This window comes from Sciurus carolinensis, chromosome 1 (assembly GCF_902686445.1).
Source record: "Sciurus carolinensis chromosome 1, mSciCar1.2, whole genome shotgun sequence".
Lineage (NCBI taxonomy): Eukaryota > Metazoa > Chordata > Mammalia > Rodentia > Sciuridae > Sciurus > Sciurus carolinensis.
Window position 1 is genome coordinate 123,491,375 of NC_062213.1, and position 21,240 is coordinate 123,512,614.

Consider the following 21,240-nt stretch of genomic DNA (forward strand, 5'->3'; position numbering starts at 1 on the left):
AGAACCTGCTTAATGTGAAACATTTTGTGTATTAAAGAAACTTTAATGTTCTTGTACCTTTACAGGCCAACTAGTACAAAGTTTTTCGAATTTTAATTAACATTAAGTTTAAAAGTTCACAGCCTAATTACTGTTTCAATAATTTCAATTTGTGATGTGTCTTCTGTTCCCTTGTTTGAATTCTTATGAAAAAATTCTCTCATTAAAACCCATACTTTAAGGTAGCATCTGCTCTGTGATTGGTAATGAACTGCTTGTTTAATAATTAAGATTTTTTTTTCCCTTGTCATTTTTCTAGTTCAGTGCGTCAGACTGTGGGAACAAGAAATTCTGTATTAGGAGTCCTTTGAACTGTGACCCAGAGAAGGAGGAGGCCTGTGTTTTCTTGTCCTTCACAAGACATGCCCAGTCGGTGATGGTGGAAATGAGCGGTCCTGGAGAAGGCTATTTATCCTTTGCATTTTCTCATGACCGATGGATGGTTAGTTCCTCTCACTTATATAGGTGGTAATTAAAGGAGAATCACTGGAATGAGCTTTAATCAGTAGTAGATTAGTTCTTTCTTCCAGTCAAGTGATCATACTTATGGGTGGAATGGGAAAGGAGAAACTATTTTAGAAGATTCCAAGTCAAATGGCTGCGTATCATGATTTTAATATTTGGGCAATTACATACCTCCAGGCTATCTTAAGAATAGTTGGGAAGATTTTTTTTTTTCCCAGTAAATTTGCCACTTGATGTCTGTCTCTTTGTGATGAAGCAGGGAGCATGATTAGAAAATGTGCAAAATAAGTCAAGTTGGAAATGCTTTCCAAACCATATTTGTTTACTCAAGTGGCCAAAACTAAAGCATTGGTTCCTTCTCTTGGTGTCCCTGCTTTAGTAGTCAGCAATGAATTTCCTACACACAGAATTAAACCTGTGTTTGCAGATAGAATGTGCTGATCACCAGTGGGCTCCTTTGTCAGATCTGCAGAAAGCAGCATTTGTTCCAGCTGATTGTTGCTCCCCCTGGGTGGTGCTGAATGGATCAAGTGATTCTGTAGGTGGCAGCCTTGTGCTGTGGTGTGGAAGAGCAACATGGTGCATAAACATCCTGATTTCCCAGCAAAAAGCAAAAAGGAAGAAGAGCCTTCTGCCAGGATAAGTCCTATTCAAGCAGAGTTGGCAGTGGGGGACCTGGATGACCACCAGTGGAGAAAGCTCCTGGTTGCCACATCAGCAAAGGAAAAGAGTCTTTTAAGAGTTTTCTTCCTGTCAGGATATAAACTACTTCTTTGAGATCTCAAATAAAAATGGATAGGAAAGGAAAGAAAAGGGAAGGGGGTAAGGGGAAGGAGAAGGAGAAGGGGAAGGGACTTTGAGATGGCTCTAATAGAAGAACTAATGTTATTTCTGAAAGTGCACTTTAATCACATTGGTCCTGGTACACCTGCCCCAAGTGTCATAAGAAGTCAAGTGGGACATTTTTTAGGTAGTGACATTTCAGTATATGTACATGACTCCAACAGTTTACTGTTTGTCTTTAGAATGCACATGCTACCTTCTTTCTTGAACAATAGGCTATATCTTAAATCTGTGTTATACAAGGTTTGACATGTGCTTTAAAAATTTTTTTTAGAAATTTTGAATCTCTCCCATTTTAAAGTTGCTTTTGTGGGAAGTTTTATATATTTTTATGGAAGATGATGCTGCAATTGTTCAAAACATTTTTTTCTCCTTCCCATTTGTAATTACTATAGCCTGTTCTTTTGGGTATTTTCAGAGCTGGCAAGATCAATTAAGTTTTGTGCATAAGATGAAACAGGGTTAAGAATCAAATAACTGTAAAGCTAAAACAAAAGGTGGTTAATGCTCTTATAAATGTGATATAACTGGCTATGAAGGAAATTTTGAGGATGAGTCAGAAAGGATCCAAGGGCCTTGTTGAATAAATTTATAATTTCATTAGGGTTTATCTCTGAGGTACAGTACTCACTTAGATAAGTACTCTAGTCACTTTAAAAAACAACTCATTTCAGTCACTTCATAGCTCAAAGTCATGTGTTCATATACCAGCATATTTCTTTTTACTGGTCACATAAAGCCTGCAAGGAGGAGGAAAGGACATTATCATTGTGTTGAATGTGGTAATGGATAGACAGCAGATAGGCCAGTTATTTCTGTTCCAAACTGCAGGCACCAATGGCATAAAAGCTTTATCTCTAATTCAAGGTATGTTTATCTTATTAGAAATCTTATCTCTTTCTAGTATAGTACTCATCAAAAATGTTTATAAAAAAGACTTAATTATGCAGGTGCAGTTGATTTACAGAGCAATCCTATTTAATGATAAAATCATCTGTACACCTGTTTGCCTAAATTGGCGGAAATGAATCGTCTTCAAAATATATTTTAAAAGTGGTTATTTCTATTTTGGGTTGTTGTTTTTAAATTCTTAGTGTATTTTTATGACCTGCTATATTTTTTGAGTATTTAATATACTTTTAAATGCTTAAGGTATCTGATATTATGAATACAGATTAGATAACCTAAATCATACCTTTTTAAAATTTGGTTTGTAAATTAATGATAGCAATTGTTTTAGTATTGAACTTCATCACTAAATTGATGAACTGTATAATTTTCCATATTTTTGTTAATGATGACTTGCTAATATCTGAATTTTAACTGAACTTCCTAGTATTGAAATCTTCCCTATCTGAGATATTTTGTAAATAATATAAAGTCTATCAAGTGTATACATCATTAGCTTCTATTCTTCTCCTTCCCCTGCTGAGTAGGAAAAAAACCCTCAGACTCAGTTTCTCCCACTGTATACTCACAATATAAATCACTTCTCTGACCCCAAAGATGTGGGGATTTTTCTCCACACCACAAATAACCCATCAGTTATATAGTGGATATCAGCTGGGTATCCTCTAATTCAATTCTGTTTTGACACCAGATACCTGGAGATAGTGCCAGACCCCACAGCTTGAGGACACAGTCCCCAAGACTGCCCCTACTCTTACTTAAGATGCCAATCACAAGACCTGTTTTTTTTTTTTTTTTTTTTTTTTTTTTTTTTTTGTGGTACTGGGGATGGAACCCAGGTCCTCGCACATGCTAGACAAGAACTCTACTAGAGCTACATCCCCAGCCTGACCTGGGATGTTTTACATGTGCTTCTGACTCCATGGGCTTTAAGTCAGGGTTCCCAATGCACCCTCCTTGGGTTCAATTCATTTTCTAGAGCTATTCATGGAACTCAGTGAAACACTTGTATTTTCTGGTTTATTATAAGTGATATTACAAAAGGTACAGATAGAGAAGTGTATATTGGGAGGTATGGGAGGAAGGATGTGGAGGGCATGTCATCTGGGAATCTCCAAATGTTCAGCTATCCAGTAGCTCCCTGTGCTTCTGGTTCTTTGTGGAGGCTTCCTAATGTAGGTATGATTGATTAAATCCTTAACCATTAGTGATCAACTTAACATTTAGCCCCTCTCTCCTCCTCAGAGGTTGGGAAAGGCCCAACTGTCTAACACTGTAGCTACCTAGGGGCTGCCAATATACCAAGAGGCAAAATCATTTGGAGATTTCTAGGTTTTAATAGTTGCATGCCAGGAAGGGGGAAAGAATACCACATATATATTTTGCAGCATTACACTTGCCCTGCATCATCTTGCTCTATACATAATCTCTCAATGATCAATTCTGGGATATACCCAGTTCTGATCTCTCTTGGACTCCAGATTGTGGGTTCCAGTTGCTGGTTGGTCTCAGGTTCTTGGACAACATAAGTCAACATTTTTAAAACTGAACTTGTTGTTTTCTATCTTTAATTCTCTTTATTGCATTGTACTGTCTCTGCCTTTGCTTATACCTTTATTATCTGCTCCTGCATCGATGTAGGACCTCTCACTATTCTTCCTGCCCCCATAATTTTCCCTCTGCATTTTATTCTTTTTTTTTTTTTTTTTTTTTTTTTTGGTACTGGGGATTGAACCCAGGGATGCTTTATCACTGAACTACATCCACAGCCCTTTTTATTTTTTCTTTTGAGACAGGGTCTTACTAAATTGCTTAGGGCCTTGCTAAATTTGCTGAGTCTGGCCTCAGATTTACAATCCTCCTGTCTCAGTCTCCTGAATCTCTGAGACTATAGGCATGCAACACCACTTCTAGCTGCATTTCATTCTTCATATAGCCTTTGGAATTCTCTTCCCAAGACAACTGAGACCATCTTAAATACATCCCTCAAACCTTTGATGAACCTTTAGTAATAATAAGAAAATTGTTCTTCTTTAACATGACTCTCAATACTCTTCAGAAAATACCTGTTGGAATTTTTATTTTATTTTTATTTTTTAATTTTATTATTTTATTTTTTTACTTGCAAAAATTTTTATTAGGTGTAACAAGAAGTATGACAAAGATAGCACCAGAAAGAAAACTAAAATTTAAATCTCACAATCAAAGCAAAAATCCTTTAAAATATTAACACAGAATCCAATACCAATTTAAGAAAATAATACATCATAACCAGGTGTCATGGTATAGGTCTTCAACGTCCCCCAGAAACCTCAGGTGTTGAAGTATTGGTGCTCAGAAGGTACTACTGGTGAAACCTTCAGGAGGTGGGACCCAGTGCAAAGATGTGAGATCATTGGAGGTGTGCCCCGGAAGAAGATAATGAGAGCCCAGACCTTTCTGCTCTCTCTTTACTTCCAGGGCCACCCTGATATGAGCAGTTGTGCTTCACCATGTGCTCCTAACCTTGATGTTTGGCTTCATCTCAGCCCCAAAGCAATGAGGCCAAGCAATCACAGACTGAAATTTCTGAAACCGTGAGCCAGAAAAATCCTTTTCTCCTTTAAGATCATTTTTCTCAAGTATTTTGTCACAGGGACAGAAAGATGACTAACATACCACATATCAAGAAGAAATTTATTTAGTAATGAAAGAATAAGTTTTTGAGCTTCATTAAATTTATTGTGGGGGAAATAATTATATAACAAATTTAAATTATTCTAAATAAATTTTAAATAACTCACATATTTAGAAAGTTGCATGAACTAATGTGCATTGTAAGAATTATCTCAAAGTGCACACATCTATATAGTGACCATATGAATTAAGAAATAGAACATTAATGATTTTAAGCAGCATTTGCATTAAATCATATGATAATTTGTTTCTTTCTGGCAATGTTATATTGATGAATTTAATCCCATTTTGTATGAGGCTCTGTTCATTCATTTGTAATGCTGAGTAGTGTTCCATTGAATGAATATACCATAATCTATTTATCTATTCTCAGTTAATGAACATTTGGATTGTTTTCAGACTTGATCATTAAAAAGAATTCTCTGGTAAATACTCTTTCTCATGATTGAGGGAAAACACATAGAGAATTTCTGCTAGTCATATACCTGAGAATGAAGTGATTAGATTATATGATTGATAGATATCTTCTTTTACTTAATGATACCAATTTGCATTCCCATAAATAAATTAGTCTCTGCAAAATCTTATTTTGGGAATTTTAAAATTCCACATTCTCTGCAACATTTGACATGGATTTTTATTCTCCATTGTATTTTATTTTGATGTTATTATCTACTGTAAATATGCAAATCTTGAGTGTACCTTTCTTTTTTTTTGAATTTTTTTAATTTATCTTTTAATTTTTACAGACTGCATTTTGATTTATTGTACACAAATGGGGTACATCATTTCATTTCTATGGTTGTACACAATGTAGGTTCATACCATTTGTGTCATAATACATGTACATAGGGTAATGATGTCTGTCTCATTCCACCTTTTTTTTTATACCCCTTCCCTCCCACTTCCTTCTACATAATCTAAAGTTCCCCCATTCTTCTCTCCATTCCCACCCCCTACCCTCATTGTATATCATTCTCCACTTACCGGGGAAAACATTTGGCCTTTGGTTTTTTTGGGATTTGCTTATTTTACTTAGCATGACATTCTCCAATTCCATCCATTTATTTGCAAATGCCATAATATTATTCTTCTTTATGGCTGAATAATATTCCATTGTGTATATATACCACAGTTTCTTTATCCACTCATCAGTTGAAGGGCATCTAGGTTGGTTCCACAATCTAGCTATTGTGAACTGAGCTGCTATAAACATTGATGTGGCTGTGTTACTGTAGTATGCTGATTTTAAGTCATTTGGATATAAACCAAAGAGTGGGATAACAGGGTCAAAAGGTGGGTCCATTTCAAGTTTTCTGAGGATTCTCCACACTGCTTTACAGAGTGGCTGCACCAATTTGCAACTCCACCAGCAATGTAAAATATGCCTTTTTCCCCACATCCATACCAACATTTACTATTGTTTGTGTTCTTGATAATAGCCATTCTAATTGGAGTAAGATGAAATCTTAGAGTTGTTTTAATTTGCATTTATCTAATTACTAGAGATGTTGAATGCTTTTTCATATATTTATTAATTACCTGTTTGTCTTCTTCTGTAAAGTGTCTGTTCAGTTCCTTGGCCCATTTATTGATTGGGCTCTTTGTATTTTTGGTGTAAAGTTTTGTAAGTTCTTTATAAATTTTGGAGATAAGTACTCTATCTGAAGTGCATGTGGAAAAGATTTTCTCCCACTCTGTAGGCTCTCTTTTCACATTCTTGATTGTATCATTTGCTGAGAAAAAGCTTTTTAGTTTGAGTCCATCCCATTTATTGATTCTTGCTTTGATTTCTTGTGCTTTGGGAGTCTTGTTGAGGAAGTGTGATCCTAAGTCAACATGATGAAGATTTGGGCCTACTTTGTCTTCTATTAGGTGCAGGGTCTCTGGTCTAATTCCTATGTCCTTGATCCATTTTGAGTTGAGTTTTGGGCAGGGTGAGAGATAGAAGTTTAATTTCATTTTACTGCATATGAATTTCCAGTTTTGCCAGCACCATTTGTTGAACAGGCTATCTTTTCTTCATTGTATGTTTTTGGCTCCTTTGTGTAGTATGAGGTGACAGTATTTATGTGGTTTTGTCTCTGTGTCTTCTATTCTATACCACTGGTTTACCTGTCTATTTTGGTGCCAATACCATACTGTTTTTGTTACTATTGCTCTGTAGTGTAGTTTAATGTCTGGTATTGTGATACCTCCTGTTTCACTTTTTCTACTCAGGATTGTTTTGGCTATTTGAGGTCTCTTATTCGTCCAGATGAAGTTCTTGATTGCTTTCTCTATTTCTATGAGGAATGTCATTGGGATTTTAACTGGAATTGCATTGAATCTGTATAGCACCTTTGGTAGAATGGCAATGTTAATTCTGCCCATCCAAGAACATGGGAGATCTTTCCATCTTCGAAGGTTTTCTTCAATTTCTTTCTTTAATGTTCTGTAGTTTTCATTGCAGAGGTCTTTCACCTCTTTCATTAAATTAATTTCCAAGTATTTTATTTTTTTTGAGGCTACTGTGAATGGAGTGGTTTTCCTAATTTCTCTTTCAGAGGATTCATCACTTATGAATAGAAATGCATTAGATTTATGCATATTGATTTTATATCCTGCTACTTTGCTGTATTCATTTATTAGTTCTAGAAGTTTTCTAGTGGAGTTTTTTGGATCTTCTAAATATAGGATCATGTCATCAGCAAAAAGTGACAGCTTTAGTTCTTCTTTTCCTATTTGTATCCCTTTAATTTCTTTGATCTGTCTAATTGCTCTGGCAAGTAAAAACTTGCAAGGATGATGTTAAATAGAAGTGGTGAAAGAGGGCATCCCTGTCTTTTTCCAGTTTTTAGAGGGAATGCTTTCAGTTTTTCTCCATTAAGAATGATGTTGGCTGTGGGCTTAGCATAGGTAGCCTTTACAATGTTCAGGTATGTTCCTACTATTCCTATTTTTTCTAGTAATTTAAGCATGAAGGGGTGCTGTATTTTATCAAACTCTTTCTCAGCTTCTATTGAAATAATCATGTGATTGTTAACTTTAATGCGATGAATGACACTTATTGATTTCCGGATGTTGAACCAACCCTGCATCCCTGGGATAGCATAGGTAGCCTTTCAATGTTGAGGTATGTTCCTACTATTTCTATTTTTTCTAGTAATTTAAGCATGAAGGGGTGCTGTATTTTATCAAATTCTTTCTCAGCATCTGTTGAAATAATCATGTGATTCTTAACTGTAATGCGATGAATTATACTTATTGATTTCTGGATGTTGAACCAACCTTGCATCCCTGGGATAAACCCCACTTGATCATGGTGCACTCTCTTTTTAATATATTTTTGTATGTGATTTGCCAGTATTTTAAGGATTTTTGCATCTATGTTCACCAGGGATATTGGTCCAAAGTTTTCTTTCCTTGATGTGTCTTTGTCTGGTTTTTGGTATCAGAGTGATACTAGCCTCATAGAATGAATTTGGACGGATTCCCTCCTTTTCTATTTCCTGGAATACTTTGAGGAGTAATGGTATCAGTTCTTCTTTACAGGTCTTGTAGAATTCGGCTGAGAATCAATCTGGTCCTGGGCTTTTCTTGGTTGGTAGGCTTCTGATGGCTTCTTCTGTTTTGGTGCTTGAAATTGATCTGTTTGGATTGTGTACGTCTTCCTGATTCAGTTTGGGAAGATCATATGTCTCTAAAAATTTGTCAATGTCTTCAATATTTTCTATTTTATTGGAGTATAGATTTTCAAAGTAGCTTCTATAATGTTATGTATTTCAATGGTGTCTGTTGTGATCTTTTCTTTTTCATCACTAATTCTAGTAATTTGAGTTTTCTCTCTCCTCTTCGTTAGTATGGCTAGGGGTTTATCAATTTTGTGTACTTTTTCAAAGAACCAACTTTTTGTTTTGTCAATTTTTTTAATTGTTTCTCTTGTTTCAATTTCATTGATTTCAGCTCTGATTTTAATTATTTCCTGTCTTCTACTATTTTTGGTGTTCATCTGTTTTTCTTCTTCTAGGGCTTTGAGATGTAATGTTAGGTCATTTAGTTGTTGACTTTTTATTTTTTTAATGTATGAGCTCAATGCAATGAACTTTCCTCTTAGTACTGCTTTCAGAGTGTCCCAGAGATTTTGATAGGTTGTGTCATTGGTCTCATTTACCTCTAGGAATTTTTTATTTCTTCCCTGATGTCTTCTGTTATCATTGCATCATTCAATAGCATATTATTTAGTCTCCAGGTGTATGAGTAGTTTTTGTCTGTTATTTTTTCATTCATTTCTAATTGCATTCCATTATGGTCTGATAGGATACAGGGTAGGATCTCTATTGTTTTGTATTTACTAATGGCCTCTTTGTGGCATAGCATATGGTCTGTTTTGGAGACGGATCTATGAGCTGCTGAGAAGAAAGTATATTTGCTTGATGATGGATGAAATATTCTGTAAAAATCCATTAAGTCTATATCATTGATTGTATTATTTAGTTCTGTAGTTTCTTTGTTTAGTTTTTGTTTGGAGGATCTATCCAGTGGTGAGAGTGGTGTGTTAAAGTCCCTCACTATTAATGTGTTTTGGTCTATTTGATTCTTAAAATTGAGAAGGGTTTGTTTGATATACATAGATGCTCCATTGTTTGGGGCATAAATATTTAAGATTGTTATATCTTGCTATTTTACGCTTCCCTTAAGCCGTATGAAATGACCTTCTTTATCCCTTCTGACTGACTTAGGTTTGAAGTACGCTTTATCTGATATGAGGATGGAGACTCCTGCTTTTTTATTGGGTCCATGTGCATGGCATGTTTTTCCCCATCCTTTCACCTTTAGTCTGTGGATGTCTTTTTCTATGAGATGAGTCTCTTGAAGGCAGCATATTGTTGGGTCCTTCTTTATAATCTAATCTGCCAATCTATGTTTTTTTATTATTGAGTTTAGGCCATTGACATCCAGGGTTATTATTGTGATATGATTTGTATTCCTGGTCATCTTAGCTTATTTTTCATTTTTAACTTGACTTGTTTTTTCCTTTGATTGGCTTTTCCTTTAAGGTTGTTCCTCCCTTTGCTGACTTGTATTATTGCTTTTCACTTCCTCCTCATGAAATATTTTGCTGAGAATGTTCTGTAGGGCAGGTTTTCTATTTGTAAATTTTTTTAACTTTTTTTTTCATGGAAAGATTTTATTTCATCCTCAAGCCTGAAGGTTGATTTTGCTGGGTTTAGGATTCTTGGTTGGCATCCGTGTTCTTTCAGAGCTTGAAATATATTGTTCCAGGCCCCTTCTTGCTTTTAGCCTGGACTGAATAATCTGCTGATATCCATATTAGCTTCCCTTTATATATAATCTGACACTTTTCTCTCCCAGCCTTTTAAATCCTATCTTTATTTTTTACGTGAGGTATTTTCATTATAATGTGTTTTATTGTGGATCTGTTGAATTTTGTGCACCTAGTGTTTTGTAAGACTCTTGTTTTTGATTTTGCATTTCATTTTTCAAGTTTGGGAAATTTTCTGATATTCTTTCATTGAACGGTGTGTCCATGCCTTTGGTTTGTATCTCTGTGTTTTCCTTAATCCCAATAATTTAAATTTTGTCTCTTCATGATATCCCATAATTCTTGGAGTTTCCATTCATGACTTCATAACATCTCAGTTTGTTCAACTTTATTTTCAAGATTTCATATTTTTTCTTCATTGTCTGAGATTCTGTCTTCCACGAGATCTGTTCTGTTGGTGATGCTTTCTATTGAGTTTTTAATCTGGTTTATCATTTCTTTCATTTCAAGTATTTCTGTTTGTTTTTTTATTCATAATCTCTATCTCTTTATTGAAGTGTTTTTTTGCCTCCTGCATTTGCTCTTTTACCTGTTTACTGGAATGGTCATGCATTGCCTGCATTTGCTCTCTTATCTTGTCTTTTGCTTCATGGTTCATTTTAAGTATGCAGATTCTAAACTCTTTTTCTGTCATTTCTACTGCTATGCTGTCATTGGATTCTATCAAAATAGCATTTTGGTTTGTTAGGGACACTTTCTTCCCCTGGTTTTTCATTTTGTTTCTATATATTCCCCTCTAGCAGTGAAGATCAGAGATACTGAAGTTCCTACCTGCAGGCTTATTATGACCCTGCAGTTTTCCACCACCTCTCCTTTGAAGGGGAGATCAATACCAGTAGCACCCAATACAGAGAAAATGCAGCCTTGAACTGGATAGCCCCTATAAAGACTTTAACATTATTGTAATGAACAGGATGAGTTCATTTATTATTTACATTATTTCTAATTGTGAACAAGAGAATGGGGAAGGAGGTAGGATGTAAGTGAGTAAATAGAGGTACCTGTCAAAGGGCCTCCAGTCTCCTGTAGGTGTCTCAGGAAGGGAGCTGTCCTTCCAATGATGATGACCACGCCCTCAGGAATAATTCAAAGTGCCTGCACCAACCTCCAAAGGAGCTGGGGAGCCCCAGCGAGGGTGTGCTGAGTCAGCAAGGAGGCTGGCGCAGTGTCCCTCAGCAGTAGGGGGTCAGGCGGGCAGGCTCAGCTACTGGTTTCCATCCTCCGTGTGGGGGCAGGCTGGGAGGATCAGCTCTGAGTCCAACCTCGGTGTTGGGGGGGGTGGGCTCAGTGACAATTTGTGGGGGCGGATCTGAAATTTTTAGTCTAGAACTCTCTCCCCTCTTTGTATGTTTGAGCTAACAGAACTATCTCCTAAAATTTTCATGTTAAATTTCTCAGATTAGAAAACCTTGCCTTTATTCTGATCTCTAAATTATCCTCATTTAAATATGCTTATTCTCTAAGATCTGATCTATAACTATCTTTTGGATGGACCTTTTCCAATTATTTGGCCAATTATAATTTGTCTTCTCAGAGCACTTTTCCTAAATTTCTATTTAGGAAATTTCCTGAACTGTTATAACTGTCTGCACCTCTGAAACAGCCATATTGTAGCCATCTTTATTTCTTCCTCATTATCCAGCACAGTATTTTCTCATAGAGTGTTTTCTCACAGGATTTTAAATGTTTAAATTGAGTGGATCAAACATAGGGGAGAGCTTCAGTTCAACCTAGGAATTTGGTGGAACTTTTTTTGTTCTTTTTGAGAAGGTGTCTTGCTGAGCTGCCTAGGCTGGTCTTGAACTCCTGGGCTCAAGCAATTCTCCCATCTCAGGCTCCCAAGTAACTGGGACCATAGACTTGTGTCTCCACACGTGAAAGTGGTGGGCTTATGTTGTATGCTTCCATGCTGAAAACTTGGGATTTGCAGAACTGCACAGAGCTTTAGGTTGTGGTAACATATTTTCCTATCTTTCATTTAGAGTAGTGAGGACTGAGTTACCCATTCTCTATCTCCATCATCTTCCCTAATATTTGGGGGCCCTCCTTGTTTAGATTTAGTATTGTAGGTAACTTCTTATCAGTCTGCCTCAAAATCAACAGTTGTATTATATTATTTAAATAAAAATACAAAAGAATTCCTATGCCTCATTCATGCTAAGCATTCTAGAAAACATACATTTTTTCTTTTTTTTTTGCGGTGCTGGGGATTGAACCCAGGGCCTTGTGTTCGTGAGGCAAGCACTCTACCAACTGAGCTATCTCCTCAGCCCCTACATACATTGTTTAAGATCAGAGTTTAGCAAACTGTAATAAACTGTATAGTAATTAGTTTTCGAGTTTGTGGCCCATGTGTTCTCTCTCACTCCTACTTAGTCCCATTGTAGAAGTATAAAAGCAGCCATAAAATATACATAGTGGATGGGTGTGGCTTTGTTCCATTAAAATATTTATGGACACTAAATTTGCATTTGAGATATTTTATTTGTCATAAAATAGTCTTCTTTTAATTTCTTATGCCATTTAAGTGTGAGATACTATTCTTAGTCCATGAGCTGTAATACATGAGCTTCAGGCTGAAATGGTCTGTAGGCCTTCGTTTGTCAACTCCTGGTTTAAATCATGTTTGTTCTAAATTTCTTTAGTAATTCTGATTTGACTCTTCTAAGTCATATAACAGAGAATAATTGCTTGGCTGAGATTATGTCCTTGGGAGTTTTTAAAAGTGGAACACTTCAAAATAAATTTGAGTCTGAGAGTAGGGAAATATATTAGAATTTTACATTGGAATTTATAGCAAAACTTATCTTAATTTGATAGTCTTGGATGTTGTTTAAGAAGTTATACATAAGCGATGAATCTTCAGAAAGAGAAATTAGGAAAACTACCCCATTCACAATAGCTTCGAAAAAAATAAAGTATTTGGGAATCAATCTCACAAAAGAGGTGAAAGACCTCTACAATGAGAACTACAGAACACTAAAGAAAGAAATTCAAGAAAACCTTAGAAGATGGAAAGATCTCCCATGTTCTTGGATAGGCAGAATTAATATTGTCAAAATGGCCATACTACCAAAAGTGCTATACAGATTCAATGCAATTCCAATTAAAATCCCAATGATGTACCTTACAGAAATAGAGCAAGCAATTATGAAATTCATCTGGAAGAATAAAAAACCCAGAATAGCAAAAGCAATCCTTGGCAGAAAGAGTGAAGCAGGGGGTATTGCAATACCAGATCTTCAACTCTACTACAAAGCAATAGTAACAAAAACGGCATGGTATTGGTACCAAAATAGAAAGGTGGATCAATGGTACAGAATAGAGGACACGGACACAAACCCAAATAAATACAATTTTCTCATACTAGATAAAGGGGCCAAAAATATGCAATGGAGAAAAGATAGCCTCTTCAACAAATGGTGCTGGGAGAATTGGAAATCCATATGCAACAGAATGAAACTAAACCTGTATCTCTCACCATGCACGAAACTAAACTCAAAATGGATTAAGGATCTCGGAATCAGACCAGAGACCTTGCATCTTATAGAAGAAAAAGTAGGTCCAGAGCTTCAACATGTCGGCTTAGGACCAGACTTCCTCAACAGGACTCCCATAGCACAAGAAATAAAAGCAAGAATTAATAACTGGGATAGATTCAAACTAAAAAGCTTTCTCTCAGCAAAGGAAACTATCAGCAATGCGAAGAAAGAGCCTACAGATTGGGAGAAAATGTTTGCCAATCATACTTCAGATAGAGCGCTAATCTCCAGAATCTATAAAGAACTCAAAAAACTCTACACCAAGAATGTAAATAATCCAATTGACAAATGCGCTAAAGAAATGAATAGACACTTCACAGAAGAAGATATACAAGCAATCAACAAACATATGGAAAAATGTTCAACATCTCTAGTAATAAGAGAAATGCAAATCAAAACCACCCTAAGATTCCATCTCACCCCAATTAGAATGGCGATTATCAAGAATACAAGCAACAACAGGTGTTGGCGAGGATGTGGGGAGAAAGGTACACTCTTACATTGCTGGTGGGGCTGCAAATTAGTGCAGTCACTCTGGAAAGCAGTGTGGGGATTCCTTAGAAAACTTGGAATGGAACCACCATTTGACCCAGCTATCCCACTCCTTGGCCTATACCCAAAGGACTTAAAATCAGCATACTACAGAGATACAGCCACATCAATGTTCATAGCTGCTCAGTTCACAATAGCCAGATTGTGGAACCAACCTAGATGTCCTTCAATTGATGAATGGATAAAGAAAATGTGGTATATATATACAATGGAATATTATTCAGCCATAAAGAATGATAAAATTATGGCATTTGCAGGCAAATGGATGAAACTGGAGAATATCATGCTAAGTGAGATAAGCCAATCTCAAAAAACCAAAGGAAGAATGATATCGCTAATAAGTGGATGATGACACATAATGGGGGGTGAGAAGGGTTAGTGTTGGGGTTGGAGTTGGGTTTAGGGAGGGGGGCAGGAATTGAGGAAGGAAGGACTGTATAGATGGAGGGGAGGGGTGGGAGGGGAGGGGGGGAAGGGAAAAAATGGCAGAATGAATCAAACAACATTACCCTATGTAAATTTATGATTACACAAATGGTATGCCTTTACGCCATGTACAGACAGAGAAACAACATGTATCCCATTTGTTTACAATAAAAAAAAAAAAAAGAAGTTAGTGATTAGAGCTAGGTGTGGTGGGTGTGCCTGTCATCCCGTCTACTCAGGAGAATGAGGCTGGAGTGTTGCTTAGCCCAGGAGTTTGGGGTCAGTCTGGGCCTTATAGAGAGACTATGTCTCTTAGAAAATGGAGAAAGTAAAGGGGAGAGGGACAATGACTGAAGCACATCTGATTAGATAACTTATGGATTATAGATGATAACTTAAAATGAAGAGTATTCATTTGTACCTCACTTAAAAGTACTTTGAAGTTGCAACCTGTGCTCTGATAGTCACTTAAAAGAATAAGATCTAACTTTCTGAGTTAAGGTATATTGGAGACAATTTCAGATATTATTGGTTATCTCAGATATTTTTGTCTCAATTTTATAACATTAAATCTATTGAGTGCATGCAGTATGTAGCAATGTTTAAATGCAATGTCTTCCACTTTAAAAGTCGCCAAAAATATCCTGTATGATGTAGTATATTCCTTGTTATTAAAATATGTAGTATACAGATATTTATGCACAAGTAAATATCTGGAAGAATGTTCATAGTAAGTTAAGTGAAAAAGAGTTAACAAATCTGATTAAGGAAAAAATGGGAATAAATACAGATAAGTTTGAATATACATGAGAGCACCAGTAATGGCATCAGTTAGTGGTGGGTTTATAGACATATAAACATGCTATATGCCTAATTTTTATTGATTTGTTTTTGTGATGCTTGGAGCTAAACCCAGGACCTTACACATGCTAGGCAAACGCTCTACCACTGAATTATATCCCTAGCTCTAGTACATCTATTTTGATCTCATTTCATACTGTAATTCTCTGTAGTCTAAGAAATTTGAAGTAATAAATGGACAGCTAGTTCACTAGAATTCATGATTTAAGATTGAGTCAGCAAATTATGTTTAAAAGCATCAAATAATATTTGATTAGGAATTCTTAAAAATACTGATATTCCTTTAAACTTTTATAATTTGTAACTGTTTTTCAGGGTAATGATGATGCTTATTTGTGTATTCATGAAGATCAGACAGTTCATGTACAGCCTGCACATTTGATGGGGCGAAGTCACCCTGTGATGGACTCCAAAGTGAGTGTGAACATTCTGGGAACCTCCTTCTGGTTGTGCACCTTCCTGCTATTTGTTTGTCACTGGTGTAGCAGTGCCATGATAGCTTTCAACCCCCACAGTTAGCAGTCTAACCCAGCAGGGACCTGGCAGCAGCCTTCCTTTCTCACAGTGATCTCTCAGAAACTTCTTTGCACTTTAAAAAGCATGAGAGGAAACCTTGTGCTGTGGTACATGCCTGTAATCCCAGCAGCTCTGGAGGCTGAGACAAGAGGATCATGAGCTCAAAGCCAGCCTCAGCAAAATCAAGGTACTAAGCAATTCAGTGAGACCCTGTCTCTAAATAAAATACAAAATAGGGCTGGGGATGTGGCTTAGTGGTTGAGTGCCCTTGAGTTCAATACCTGGTATCTCCCTCAAAAAAAAAAAAAAAGAAAAAAAAAAAGAAAAACATCATGAGACAAGTTTCTGTTGTAGGAAAAGATGAAGTCTTGCTTATGTCACTTAAATGCTTGTTGCATCTTATAAAAATGTATTTTATGGTTTGTTAACATGGTCAGAGCTTTTGCCCCTTTTCAGAAGTTTACAGACAAGTATTTTAAAGAAGAGGCTTCTGTTAGTGACTGTAGGATTTCTTGACTGGTGAGAAGGAGGAACATGTATGGTAAATACTGGTACCTTGGGCAATGTCATTACGTGCCCATTGTGGCATCTGTGCCATTTTGGGTAGAGAAGTATCTTTCTCACACAGTAGTTGACCGAGAAATAAGCTTTGAAGTGCAGTAGCTATTACTCAGTGACATAGCAAGTGGTGTCGACTAAGCAGTAGCCATCACTTAATGACATCACCTTGCACAGCTTTCCCACAGGCTTGACTCCCTCAGCTGCCTTGGAACTTCTCCCCACCTGCAGACTGCATTAGGCCACTAGGGTGTTATCTGTTAGCTTTTCAAGTGTTTTTGACTGTGTGCTAGTGGCCAGATAGAATTACCACATCTGCCAAAGTCTCTAACATGGGTAGAGGAACTGTGGGGTTCTGGCTCAAAGTAAAAATAATATTTCTGCCAAGTGGGATAAAGACAAACTAGGAGAAAATGTTTCTTGTACTCTTCAAAGGGGAAGTGGAAAAACAATGACACTGCAGACAAAACATACATATATGCTCTTAGAGAAGGAAATGAAACATGTTAGGATTTTGAACATGTCTTATTTTTAGCACATCTTTGGGAAGTGCTGAGAAGACCTATTGTGTGTGTTCGTAGGGTCATCTTGAGGCTGTGGCTTGGAGGTTGGCAGATGGTGTAATGCAGTGTTCTTTCAGAAGAAACATTACCCTTCCTGGGGTTAAGAATAGATTTGATTTAAACACAAGCTACTACATATTTCTAGCAGGTGGTGCAGCTAATGATGGTAAGTACACTGATAAAAACTATCTTTGGGAGTTCTTTTCTGTTCTTCCCTTTCCTCCTATTTTATTTTTTCAATGACTTTGTTATTGCTCATTTGTAGGTACACACTTGTGAATAAGAAGTTATAATTCTCCTCCATTTTGCCTGAAAATCTGACTTTTGGTTAACCTAGCTTTGTTTGTCTGAGAACTACATACAGTGTCAACTAGGTCCAAGGCAACATGTTTATGATCAGAATGTTCTCTGGTTGCTCAAATGCATTTAGACCAGAAGAACCTTAAATACCTTGAAGAAAACCATATCTTTAGGTTTCCATGAATATAGTGAAATGAGCATACCTAATCAGGGATCCTAGATATAGTGCCTCTGAGGTTGTTGCAAGAAGTATTGATTCTAATGGGAAAACCTGCCCAGTATCAGTCTCATCTCCTTAGACCTGAACTTTCTCCTAGAGGTGGGGAGGAGGTAAAGAGAAGGCTCCTGGACAACTGAGTGTGCTCCTCTCCCATGGAGAGGGCTGCCTGTGCTGCCCTGCTGGTGTGGTGTACTTTCTGCCCTGCATCTTTCTAAGTGAAACTGATGTCATGACTCTGAGGCACCTTTAGGCACCTTTAGTTATTTTAAAAAACATCAATAGGAACAGATTTTGTTTAAGATTGTGGCAAGTGATGCTTGAAGGAACTGCAGGAGATACCAATGCAGTATTTCATCACTCATCTCTAGGGAGATAACATTGCCCCCAAACTTAACAGAACGTAGCCTACTTTGAAAATGATGAGGGTGGGCATATAGAATAGAGAGTCAGGGGTCAGGTAGTGGAAGAGGAAGGGTAGGAAATGCAGTGTAAGCAGAATTGTGAAAAGCATCGAATTTTAATTATGTGGTTTATTTACATTTTCTACTGTTGATAAAGTGGAACCTAAAAAAAGTTTGAAGCAGGATAAAGTATTTTCTCAGCATTTGAGAAAATTTAGGAACTTTTGTAGATTAGTCATGGGTGACATATATGGTTATCTTAGTTAAATCATGTAATCTTATTTGCACCAGCAACAGCAATTTTGGTTTGAAAATAATTTCTTGGTTAAGCGATGAAAATGGATAAATTTACTTAGTGTTTATGGAGTGTCAGTCAGTAGCTAAGCATTTTACATAGAGTATTTTCACGTTCATAAAAAAAAAAAAAACTGGATATGTACTATTATTATCTCTGTTTTGTCTAGGAGGGAACCTTGACTTAGATAAAGTAATGGTAGAGTTAGAATTTGAACCTGAGCTCTTTGGTCTTAGAACCTGTGTATTCCATACTTCAGATCATGGAAAATATGGAAAATTAAGTTTTAATGAGGACAATGTCAAATATTTGTATTTTAGACAGTTGCTGTGAAAGTGCTGGTACTCATGTTACTGCTCTTATTGCAGCTATAACTCATTTCATGTTACATTCATCTCTCTTATTTCTCACAAAGTCTTTATAAAGAGGTATTGTGTGACCTATTTCAGAGATGAGGAAACTGAAATCTAGAAAAACCAAGTAACTTATTCAAAATCAATCAAGTAATAAAGTCAGGAATTAAACCTACATCTCCTCCAATTAGGGAAGCTGTGTCTTTTGCATCATACCAAACTACTTCTTTTTGTGGCCCAGCATATAAAGTTGCTCCCTACATGGTCATTGGCTCAAGTGGATTTCTTTTTTAAAAATTTTTATTTGTTCTTTTTGTTATACATAATAGTAGAATATATTTTGACATATTTTACATACATGGAGTATAACTTCCCATTCTTGTGATTGAACATGATATGGAGTTACAATGCTTGTGTATTCATATATGAACATAGGAAAGTTATGGGCAATTCATTCTACTGTCTTTTCTATTCCTATCCCTGCTCCCTTCCATTCCTTTGCCTTCCCTTTATTCTCCTTTGTCTAATCCTATGAACTTCTATCCCCTTTCCCCTATTGTGTGTTAGCATCTGCATATCGAGGAAATATTCAGCCTTTGAGTTTTGGGATTAGCTTATTTCACTTAGCACAATAGCCTCCACATCCGTTCATTTGCCATAAATGCCATACTTTCATTCTTCTTTAAGGCTGAGTAATAGTCCATTGTGTAGATGTACCACATTTTCTTTATCTATTCATCTGTTGAAGGGCACCTAGGTTGGTTCCATAGCTTAGCTATTGTGAATTGAGTATATTTATTTTAAATATCTGCCAAAGAGTGGGATAACTGAGTCAAATGGTAGTTCTATTCCAAGTTTTCTGAGGAAACTCCATACTGCTTTTCAGAGTGGTTGTACCAATTTGCAGTCCTTCAGCAATGTATGAGTGTATCTTTTCCCCCACATCCTGCCAACATTTATTGTTACTTTTATTCTTGATAATTGTCATTTAGACTGGAACGAGTTGAAATTTCAGTGTAGTTTTGATTTTCATTTCTCTAATTGCTAGTGATGTTGAACATTTTTTCTTATATTTGTTGACCAGTCATATTTCTTCTCTGGAGTGCCTGTCTGTTCAGTTCCTTTGCCCATCATATGGATTTCTTAAATTGCCAGGGGACCTAACAGTTTGCATGCATACTTTTTATACTTAAAAATTATACTTCAAAGAAATGCAACTTCATTTAGGTGGAGGTATTCTATTGTACAATAAAATATGTGTTTGTGGGGTGTATGACAATGTCAAAAGTTTCTTCATAGTTCAGCATTGTAGAAATCAGAACATATTTTCTGATAGAAGCAATGTTTTTATATACTTGTTCTAACACTTTGTGTTAGGCAGCTTTTCATCCATGTGACCAAAATATCTGACATAAACAACTTGAAGGAGGAAGGATTTATTTTGGCTTACGGTTTCAGAGCACGATTGACTGGCTCCATTGCTATGGGCCTGAGGTGAGGCACAAGTGTGTGGAAGAGGAAAACTGCTTAACCATGGCAGCCAGTAAGCAGAGAGAGAATGGATGGGTGGGGAGGGAGGGAGAGAAGGAATGGGAGAGGAGGAGGGAGGGAGGGAAGGGGGTAGGGAGGGAGGGAGGGAGAGAGAGAGAGAAATGTGTGGGGAGGGAGGAAGGGGCCAGGGACAGATATAGTCCCCAAGGGGACACCCCCATGACCTCTTTCCTCCACCCATGTCCCACCTGCTTACAATTTTCACCCCCTCCCACTTGTTCATTCAAAACATTAATCCATCAAATGGATTAATCAGAGCCCTCATGATCCAATCATTTCTTAAAAGCGCCACCTCTGGACATTACTGTATTGGAACCAAGCCTTACATGAGATTTTGGGAGGCATTCCAGATCCAAACCATAACAGCATGATATATTAAAATAATAGTTCATGAATATGTCTATTAACAAAAATATACATACATTGATGGCACATAGTATTTTTTTTAAATTGGTTTAATATAAAGCAAATAAACGAAATCCAAAAAATCAAAAATGGAATTCATTTTGTTCCAGGTAATTCACTTCCAGTTCCTTTGTGCTGGGGAACAAATGATGGTTACCACATGAATCATTGTCTTTTCTATTACTTAGTTTTATGTATGTGGACCATTTATAGGTTGAACTCTGATTAAAAGTGGTGAGACTCTAGACCATTTTTCAAAGAAATAATTTAATGTGGCCCATATAAATGTAAAACATTTATCTGGTTTCAGTAAAATCTTATAAAGTTCTGTCCATTTAAAGCCTTTTTGAAAAGTGCTGTTTCCTTCAGAATACCAATGTTATCCTAGTTTGGGCCAAGCTGTCATGTGCAATGCTGAGTGTTTCAACTAAAAAGGTAG

The 21,240-nt window shown here is 36.5% G+C and overlaps 1 protein-coding gene across 6 annotated transcripts in view; it reads left to right on the top strand.

Annotated features, from left to right (window-relative positions):
• Window positions 1-21,240, top strand: part of Frrs1 (ferric chelate reductase 1) — an 86,513-nt gene that overhangs the window by 40,233 nt on the left and 25,040 nt on the right. For all 6 annotated transcript variants that reach the window (XM_047567187.1, XM_047567171.1, XM_047567177.1 and 3 more), the window contains exons 6-8: window positions 299-481; window positions 15,955-16,053; window positions 17,295-17,442. In XM_047567187.1, coding sequence (XP_047423143.1) covers window positions 299-481; window positions 15,955-16,053; window positions 17,295-17,442 — 430 coding nt within the window. The remainder of the gene's footprint in view (window positions 1-298; window positions 482-15,954; window positions 16,054-17,294; window positions 17,443-21,240) is intronic.